The following is a 9,821-nucleotide window of genomic DNA, read 5'->3' as shown; positions in this document are numbered from 1 at the left end:
TTCTCCCGGTCCAGCAACGCCGTGGGGATGCTCCAGAGCAGCACGACACAACTGGGGCACAGTTAATGGGCACATCCATCAGCTCAGGCACCGTGGAGACACGAGGGAAGCTCTGACAGCGCCCTCCACCCCGCCTCTCCCTGCTGCCCTTCACTCGGGGCTGCCAAGCGCCGCTGCATCCCAACTCCTCACACAGGCGGGGTCTGCCCCAAGGCACTGCCACCCCTCTTTCCCCCTTCCAGCCCTGCCTTGCCCCCTCCCCAGCCCCCCACCGTTCCCAGCAGCAGTGCCAGTGGGATGAGCTCTCCCCGTGTCCCTGTCCCTGCTGGGCACTGCGCCCTGGGCACCTCAGCGTGGGGTCAGCGCTGCGGGAAACTTCCAGCTTCCCGTGGCACCTCTCCCTCCCCGAGGAAGGGCACCCAAATCACCTCCACCGTCCTGCTGACACAGTCCTGCAGCTCTGGGGAGTGCAGCAAATCGATCCCTGGAACAACTTTGGCGTGCAGGGAGGAGCAGCTCCCCGGAGGAGGACGTGGGGTTGTCCCCACCCAGCTTCACGAGTCAATACAGCCATGGGCAAAGGGGGTGGGGGACCCCTCGGCACTTTTAGGATGCTCGTTAGAATGTTGCTGCCAAAAAACTTGAGGAGAGCAGCGGGATCACAGAGGAGACCCCGTGGGACACAACAAGGGTGAGTTCTCCTCACTGCAGGGACTGAGGGCAGTGACAGAACCCCCCCAGCGCTGGGGCTTCACAGATTCTCCAGAACCATGGACATTCCTTGCAACAGAACACTAAGATTTCCTGGGGCCAGGTGGGATTACAGGTGTTGAAGAGCAGGAGAGGGGCTGGGAGGTGGCAGGGACCTCTGCCTGCTCCTGTGCAGTCCCAGGGGACGCTGAGGTGTCTCAGGGAGAGTCTAGAGCCACAGTCCCTGCAATGCTGCCCTGCTCCCGGCGCTGGGGAGTAAAAAGGGGCACCAGGAAAGGGAACAGCCCGGGGCAGAGAGGTCGGGGCCAGTGAGGGGTGTGAAGGGCAGCTCTGGGGGTCAGAACAGAACAGAACACCCGGTGGGGGTGGCTCGGGCTGTGCCGGGTCAGGATCAAACTTTCTCCTGGGATACAGCAGGGCTGCCTCGGCGATTCTTGCGGATGCTCTGCAGTGGCTGCGGGGGGACACGGCCGCTCTTCCCCTGCGCGTTTAAAGGGCCGGTGGAAGGGAAGGGGTGAGGAACCTGTGCGCTCCCGAGGGCAGGCAGCCCCGCGGGAGGGGGCGAGCAGGCAGCGGCAGCGCAGGGAGAGGGGAAAGCACCGCGCCGAGGCAGAGCAGCAGGCAGCCGAGAGCTGGAATGACAAAAGCAGCCAGGTACTCACCCGCAGTCTGTGCCCGGGAGTTCTCGCTCAGCTTCCAGCCCAGCCAGGACAGTCCTGCAGAGCCTGATCGCTACGGTGCCTCCTGCCCACTGCCAGCTGCCGGGATGCCGGGCCACCTTGTCTTTTAAAGGTCGCAGCCAGAGGACCTTGCAGTAAACATAAGGTGCTGATGGGAAGCTCTGTTCCGGCGTTGCCACCTCCTCCTCCCCCTCCATCGGCAGGAGGGCTCTGCCTGCTCCGGGTCCGGGAGCACAGCATCGTCTGGCTCGGGCAGCTCTGGGAGGAGGCTGGGGCGGTCCTCGGGGAGCAGCCCCTGGCAGGATGCTCCAGGGCAGCCGGGGCCAGCTCTGTGCCTGCTGCGCTGGAGCTGCAGCCCAAGCGCTCTGCTCAGCCCTACCTGGTCGGTAGCCACGTGGAGGGAGGCAGGAGCCCTCCTCGGAGAGCAGCAGCCTGGCATGTTAACCCTCCCAGCTCCACCAGTGCAAAGTGAGAAGAACTGAGTGCACACAGGCGGCCGCTGTGCCCCCGACAGGTGTGAACCAGCTGGCAGCACCCTGAGCCCCCCTTCCTGTCCCCGGGGAGGTGACAGTGTCCGAGCACAGGGCGCTCGCCTTCCCTGAAACCAGACGCGGCAGCCTGGTGCTGGTCTCAGCAGAACAAGTTTCCGCTGCGCTGCAGGAACCGCGGGTCCCACGCCGGACATCTGCGTCCTGCCGAAATGCCAGGGCCAGCTGCTGCCAGCGCCCTTCCCGGGCACGGCCGGGCTGGGGACAGCAGAGCCCTGCCCCGGCCCGCTGCGGTGGCAGCTGTCTCACGGGATCAGTCGGCCGAGGAGACCGGCCGGAGCTGCCGAGTGTGACAGCTCCATCAGGCGCTGGTGACAGCCAGCGTCCCGCTGCCAGCCCCGGGGCTGCGTGGGCACAGCTGCCCCGGGCATGCGGGGGAGCGGGCACGGGGTGCCAGGCTGACACCCTGCTCAGCTGCAGGGCCATGTCAGCACGCAATTAGCCGGGTGCCCACCTGCCCGCTGCACCCCGTTTGTGCCAGCGCCCACAGGAGCTCTGTGGTATTTACTGGCCGACCCTTGCAGCCGGGTTTCCCAACCTTCCTGCCTCCGGAAGGATTTAGGGCTCTGCTGGCAAGGCTCTCAGTGGCAGTTTAGGCTAATGCGTCCCAGCTTGCATCCCAAAAGCAGGCGAACTTGGCAGGCGCCTGAGCATCCCGGAAGGGGCTCCTCCACACCTGCCCCTACACCAGGGTAGGGCTGCTGCTCTTCCAGGTCCCCGCTGCCGCAGGTCCTGTTTGCTGCTTGCTGGCCTCAAACTCACCTGTGCCTCTGGCCCCAGCAGCCACCAGGCACCCTGCAGGGGTGACAGGAGTCCCTGCACCCCGAGGATCTCTCTGCCTGCCCTCTCACAATTAGTGATGACCCAGCAAACGCTGCGCTCCTCCTCCCGTCCCCACACAGCGCCTGCAGCTCCGCTCCCCTCGCTATATCAATCACCTTGCTGTATCCATCACCTTGCTGTATCCATCACTTCCCTGTATCCATCACTTCCCTGTATCCATCACCTTGCTGTATCCATCCCCTCCCTGAATCCATCCCCTCTCTGAGTGCATCCCCTCCCTGAATCCATCCTCTCGCTGAGTGCATCCTCTCCCTGAATCCATCTCTTCCCTGAATCCCTCCCCTCCCTGAATCCCTCCCCTCCCTGAATCCATCCCCGCGCCCGCCAAGGCACCTTCTGCTGCATCAGCAGAGTCGTGCACGCCGCTCCCGCAGCGCCGGCTGCCAGCGCTGCCCTGCCCGCTCCGCCGGTATTTTTCCTGCCTCTCTTGCCAGTTCTGCAGCCCTAACGCCTCAACCCACAGGCGCTGCTGGCATCCTCTCAGGCTCCCCTGGGATGTCCCCGTGCCCTGCAAAGCCTCCTGCTTTCCCTCCTCCCTGCCGCTTCGTGCTGCAGAGGGGGCTGGCTGGAGGTGGGGAGCCCTAAGGGGCCCTGAATGTGACAGGCTGTGGCACCTGGGACCTGCAGGCAGCATCCCTGCAGGTGAGCTGCTCTCACACCCAAAGCCCAATCAGTCCAGTTCGGGGAGGCCTTGCCTGGCCCTTGGGGCGAGCTTTGCCAGGACGTGTGCCCTGCGTCACTGCAGCCCAGAGAAAATTCAGCGCCGTTCCTGCTCCAGGAGGGCGGCGGCGCCTCCTCCCCTTCCCGTCCGCGGCTGTTTTGGGACGCGACACCTCCCGCAAACGCTGCTCCGGGCGCGGGGCTCGCTGGCTAATGGACCTGGGCACGGAGGTGAGGCTCTGCCTGCCCGCACCACGCCCCAGGGCTTCCATTAGGAGAGCCCCGCGGCCTAATGGATGCGAGAAAAGGTGGCTGAGATGGGAACTTTTGTGCAGCCAATTATCCCGGAACAAGATCACGGGGAGAAAAATGAGTTCTGAATGTTCCCTTTGGCGCCGGGCGGGTCCCTCTGCAGCCATCGGGGTCCGGCTTTGCTTCCCACCTGTGTCTGCTGTCTGTCTCAGGGACACAGGCAGGGACACACTGCCGAGGTGCCCCGAAGGAGAGCTGAGCCCCAGCCTTGCCCTGTTTTGTTGTCCTGGGAAGCTACCCGCCTTAGTGGCACTTTGGCCTCTTCCCGAGGTGGCCCAGGGCAACACCAGCCCGGTGTTTCCAGGCCACCACAGAATCACTGGGGCTGGAAAAAACCTCTAAGATCAAGCCCAACTATTACCCCAGAACTGCCAAGGCCATCACTAAACCATGTCCCCAGGTGGCACAGCCATATGGTTTTTGAACTCTTCCAGGGTTGGTGACTCCACCACTGCCCTTGGCAGTCTGTGATAGGGCTGGACAACCTTTTCAGCGAAGAAATCTTCCCTAAAATCCAACCTAAACCTCCTCTGGCACAGCTTGAGGACCTTTCCTTTTGTCCTGTCATTTGTTACCTGGAAGAAAAGCCCGACCCCCACCTGGCTCCACCCTCCTGTCAGGGAATTGACGAGAGCGAGAAGGTCCACTCTAGCCTCTTTTTCTCCAGTTTAAACCCCCCAGCTCCCTCGGCCTCTCCTCATCCGGCTGGTTTTCCAGCCCCTTCTCTGGACACACTCCAGCACCTCAATGTCCTTCTTTCGAGGGGCCCAAAACTGCTCCCCGGATTCGGGATGAGGCTTCATCAGTGCCGAGCCCAGGGGCACCGTCACTGCCCCGGTGTCCAGGGAGCGCTTCCCGACCCCCGGGCGGGCGGGTGCGCGGGGGGATGCGCGGGGGGATGCGGAGGAGCGCGGAGGAGCGCGGAGGAGGGCTCAGCGCAGCCCCGCCCGGCGCGGCCCCGCCCGGCGCCGCTCGCCCTCCGCGGGGGCGGCCAGAGCCGGGCGCTGCGGGCAGCAGGGACCGCTCCGCTCCGCGCCGCCCCGCTCCGCAGCCATGGCCCCGGGCTCGCCCGCCGCTCGCCGCCGCGCCGCGCCGCGCCTGCTGGCCGCGCTCCTGGGTAAGGGGCGCCGAGGGCTGCGGGGACCCCTCCGGGTACCGCCCGCGTCCTGTGTCCCCCCACCCCGGCTCGCCGGCGGGGACCCTGCCCCGGGGAGCCGCGGCAGCCCGAGGCGGGGGTCCCCGCTCCGCACCCATCCCCTGCGCTCCGCCCGCCGCGCCCGGGGATGCCGCTCGCGGGCGCTAACGCCGCTCTCCGCTCTGCAGACGGACGGTCCGGAGCGCCGGGGATAAGTCACTTGGCCAAGGTGACTTCGCAGCCGAGCCCCAGCTCCGAAGTCCCGGCTCCAGCCCCTGCCCTGCCCGCACCGGCGCTCCCGTGGCCAGCGCTTCTCCTGCGAGCACTGCGGCTGCACCCCGCTTTGCCCCGCTCCTGAGCCCCCCAGCCGGCGGGGACCGCGCTGCCTGCCTGCCCGGGACCGGGGGATGGCCGCGGGGAGGCCGTGCACTGCTTCAGCGCCAGCACGCCCGCCGACAGGTCATTGTCTTACGGTTCGTTTGGTACAACGACCATCCGCATGTGCTTGTCCCCGGCGCGGGGACCGACCCTCGCCGCAGGGCCGCTGCTTGGAGCATGATGCCCGGCCCTGTGGCCGGGGATGCCCGAGATCCCCCGCCACAGGGTGCAGGGAGGGGCTGGGAGCCGTTCCCTCCCCGCTGCACACCTGGGGCAGGCTCCAGCCACCTGCATCAGCCTCACGCCCCCGCTGCACTCCTGCTCCCGCGGGTCATCCTCGCGTCAGCCCGGAACCGAGGGCTGGCTGTGCAGCGCTTGCTGCTGGGGCACCCCCGTGGGAGGCGTTTTAGAGGGCAAAGTTCTTAAGTTAAAGGATGCTGGAGACACAAAAAAGCACGTAAGTACCTGACCCCCCGCAAGATTTGGGTGCCAGCACCTGAGCTGGCACTGGGGTGGTAGGAAAGACTCGGAGATGCTTGAGACCGCTCAGGGGTCTGGGGTGCAGGGCGTGGAGGTGGGAACAGGGCGCCACAAGTCGCTCAGGTGGGCTGGGAGCTGGAGAGGGCGGTGGGCAGGGGAGCGCAGGGCGGGTCTCTCCGTAGGCTTCGGGGATGCCGTGCTCCGCAGGGAGTGGCGGCGGGCCCCTGGCTGCCGCCCGGAGCCGGAGCACCTTCCCTGCCAGGGCGAGGTGAGGGCCGTGTGTCCTGTCCCGGAGCACACCGCGCCTGGCTCCAGCTGGGCAGGGAGCTCCTCTCTTTGAAGCCCGCTGGAGAGGAGCCCGGCCAGCCTGCCAGGCATGGCTTGCTGCCTGCGCCAGGATGTCATGATGACTTTTATGGGCAGTGAAAGTTTTTCTCGAGCAGCATTCCCACAGACGGCAGTCCGGGGTGAGCACAGAGCCCCCTCGCTGTGGGGGGCTCTCCCTCTGCAGGCAGCCAAGGCTCTGGCGGCAGCAGGAATGGCCGCTCCCTGCTTCCCTAGGAAATGCTGGTGCCTGCAGGCATGGGAGGGAGCCTGGAGGCCCCAGGGGAGCGGCCCTGAAGGTTGGGGGTCCGGTGGTGCAAAGTGCAGCAGCTTTGGGAGGGTTTGGAAAAGCAGCGCTGAGAGCTGGTGTGTGGCAGGGTCAGTCAGAGCTCCCCCAGCGTGTTTTCCTCGGTGCTTTATTTAGTGGTAACATATCAGTTTTGTCTTCCTGAGAGCGCAGCATGACAGGAGCAAGGTCAGCCTCGATTTACCCCACACATTCAATTCAGATTACATTCTAAGGGTGGCAGACAGGTTTTAAAGTATTGCAAGCTGCAAGGAATCGTCTTTCCTGCGAGTGTCTGCTTGCAGCACGCTGCAGGCTCAGAGGTACCTGCAGAGCCAGGCATCCCTCTGCCAACTCCTGCTCCAGGGGAACAACTCCTGTCCCCTGGGATACTCCTGCCTGTGAAGTCCCCTCTGTAGCACTCCAGAGCTGCTCGAGGAGCCTGACAGCTGCAGGAGATTCCATGTGCCGAGAACCACTCCCTGCCGTTAGCTCCGGCCTCTCCAGCAGAATGAGGAGTGCTTCTGTGTAAAGTTAAATAACTCCTGCCTGCAGTGCTTGCAATGCAGCACTGCAGCAGGGCCCGGAGCCCAGGATGCAGGGCTCTCGGGCTTGGCTCCGGCTGCGACGTGCCTGGGGAGTTGTTAGCACCGGCTTGTGTGGGGGAGAATAAATCAGCAGCTGAGGCGGCTGCAGAGAGAGGCGAATCCCGACCGAGGGCAGCGTGTCCGAGTTAAGGTGTTGGGGCAGCCGGGGGTCGCCTTGCCGCCCTGGGAAAAGCTGTGTCCCCTGGATTTTGTGCCCAGGGAAAGCTCTGCAGGGCTGGCTGAGGTCTGGGAAAGGGGAGGACAGTGCTTTGTTGGGCCGTGTCACGTCTCAGCCATGCCACGCAAACAGAACGGGGCGGTGCTGGGATGGGGATGGGGAGCGGGGCTGCTCCTCTGGCCAGGACCAGAGCATCCCTGTGCTCCCAGAAAGAATCTGGCAGGACAGCGGTGGCCCAGCCCAGTGCAGTGCCAGTCCCCGCACCCCAGGAGAGCTCAGCTGCAGCTGGGCTCCTACCTGCTCCTCTCTCCCTGCTCCTCTCTGCCTGCTCGGGGGGAGCTGAGGAGGAGCAGGAGAGCTGCCTCCTGCAGTCTGAAGGTCATCTGGCAGCTCCGGAGGGAGCTCTCTCTGCCGGGCGTGAGGGGGCTGCTCCCGAGGGCAGGGCAGGGCAGCGGGAGGGCGAGCGGGTGGCAGGCGGCCAGGACAGCCACGCTAATTGCTGCTCCAGCTCCCGCCGGAAGAACAGAGCTCTGCTTCGCCTTGGCTTTTTTCTCCCCCTTTAAGGTCCAGCTGGAGGCCTGTGGATAACATGCAAATCAGGGCTCTCATTTGCACGCTTTCTTCGTGGGGATATTCTGGCTCCCTTTGAACCCGCGCTGTCTCCGCGGGTGACCCAGCCCCAGTCCCTGCGGGTCCCCTCTGTCACCGAGCCCCTCTAGGGCTGGGGGCAGGCACCTGTGCTCCTGCCGTGGCAGCCTGGTGTGCCAAAGGGGGCGAGGGGTGACAAAGCCTTGGCCTCACTCTCTGCTCCCCTCTCCCTGCCAGGTTTGCACATCTTGGCCATCGCCTTCGCCCTGGAGGTGTCGGTGGGGAAGACCAACACGGTGACGGCTCTGAATAACTCCAATGTCCTGCTGCCCTGCACCTTCAGCACCTGCATAGGCTTCCAGGACCTGGTCTTCAAATGGTATTTCAACACGACAGAGCTGGTGGGTGGCTCTCCGGGCTCTGCCTCTGCTTTCCTGGCAGGTCCTGTTGTGCTTCCCCAGCGCAGCTCGGCACCGCAGTTCTCACAGTTCCCTTTCTCCCCGTGCAGGATGTCCTTCTCCTCGTGTCACCAGCTCTGGGGGGGACAAGGCTGTGCCAAGGGGTGACTCAAATACCCCAGAACATCGTGCTTTCGGCACAAAGCTGTTCTAGATTCGCTGCTGCCCACAGGCTCATTTGTTTTCATAAACTGGCTGTCCAGGTGCAAATCTGCACTTAGGGCAAAATATGGTTCATTTCCTCCTTTTTCGCTTGCTTTGAAATATGAGGGGTTCTGTATAGATTTTATTCCTGCTGGCAATATTTGATTCCTCAATTCCTCAGCAGGAGGGCTGGTTTGGAGCAGCTCTGGCCAGCAAAGGAGCTCACTTTCTCTGGGGATCTCCCATTTTTTGCATGGTCTGTTCCATTTCTTCAGGGCAGGTCGGATCTGCTGCTCCCCAGCAGGATGTGCATCACGTTCCTCTCCACGTCCATCCCTGCTTTAGTGGGGTGCAATGGGACATTTGGTGGGGGTGTCTGTGTGGGCAGAGCTGAGTCTGGGCACCATCAGGAGAGCGTGAGCCTTTCCCTCACGCAGCTGATCCTGCTCCCCTGCCCCTGCAGATTTACCACGGCAAGATAAAGACCAAGACCACGGAGCCCACCCTCATCTGGCACAACCCACGGGTGGAGTTTGTCGGCTCCACCACCAAGAAGGAGAACAACATCTCCATCGTGCTGAACGGCGTGGAGTTCAGCGATGCTGGCAAGTACACCTGCCACGTCAAGAACCCCAAGGAGAGGAATGCCCAGCACAACGCCACCATCATCCTCACCGTGGTCCATAAGAGTGAGTGCTGGCCAGGGGCGGCCCTGGGCTGGTGGAAATGCCCACACACCGTGACAGGCCCCTCGAGTCGCTGTTGTGGTGGTGCACAGAGGTGGTTGGCACCCCCGGAAGCCTCGTGGGGAGGAGGTTGTGGGTTTTGGGGACGGGATGTGCAGCTGGGAGCTCCCCGCTCTCCTCCCGAGCCCCCTCAGCACCTTCTTTCCCACAGTGGTGGAGACAGACAACACTGTGACACTCATCATCGTGGGCGTGGTGGGGGGGCTCATCGGCCTCCTCATCCTCTTCATGCTCATCAAGAGGGTGGTGCTGTTCATCATCAAGAAGACGCAGGACGGGAAGTGAGTGCGGGGGCGCTGCCGTGGGGTCGGGGTGAGCGGGCCGGGCCCGGGGGGCTCTCAGGGAGGGGCTCGGGGGCTCTCGGGGCCGGGTTCGGGGGGCTGTCCAGGCCGGGCTCGGGGGCTCTCGGGGAAAGGCTCGGGGGGCTCTCGGGGCCGGGCTCGGGGGGCTCTCGGGGAAAGGCTCGGTGGGCTCTCGGGGCCGGGCCCGGGGGGCTCTCGGCTGCCCGTGCGCTCTCCCCGAGCAGGAAGGAGTGTCTGGTGAGCTCGTCAGGGAACGACAACACCGAGAACGGCCTGGCCGGCTCCAAGGCGGAACAAAAAGCACCACCAAAGGCATGAACGAAGCAGCGGCGCCCCGCGCCCGCCTCGCCCCGCCGCGGGAGCCCGGGCACGGGACGAGCCTTCCCCTTTTGTTTTCTTTCCGAACTGCCAGCGCTTGAGACATGTTTCTATTACACACGTGCCTGCAACCTGCACTGCTT

At 64.4% G+C, this 9,821-nt stretch overlaps 1 protein-coding gene across 1 annotated transcript; it reads left to right on the top strand.

Moving 5' to 3' along the window:
• Positions 1-4,807: 4,807 nt before the first annotated feature.
• LOC311162860 (sodium channel regulatory subunit beta-4-like) lies at positions 4,808-9,678 on the top strand (the record flags this gene model as incomplete). The annotated part of the gene is made up of 5 exons (XM_084221444.1): positions 4,808-4,871; positions 7,948-8,111; positions 8,776-9,001; positions 9,210-9,339; positions 9,585-9,678. The coding sequence occupies 5 exons, from the start codon at positions 4,808-4,810 to the stop codon at positions 9,676-9,678; spliced, it is 678 nt and encodes a 225-aa protein (XP_084077570.1).
• Between the last annotated feature and the right edge of the window lie 143 nt (positions 9,679-9,821).

Source organism: Fringilla coelebs (genome assembly GCF_963513975.1).
Source record: "Fringilla coelebs genome assembly, chromosome: 25".
Taxonomy (NCBI): Eukaryota; Metazoa; Chordata; class Aves; order Passeriformes; family Fringillidae; genus Fringilla; species Fringilla coelebs.
The sequence above is the reverse complement of the archived record's forward strand: the minus strand, read 5'-3'. Positions and strand labels throughout refer to the sequence as shown.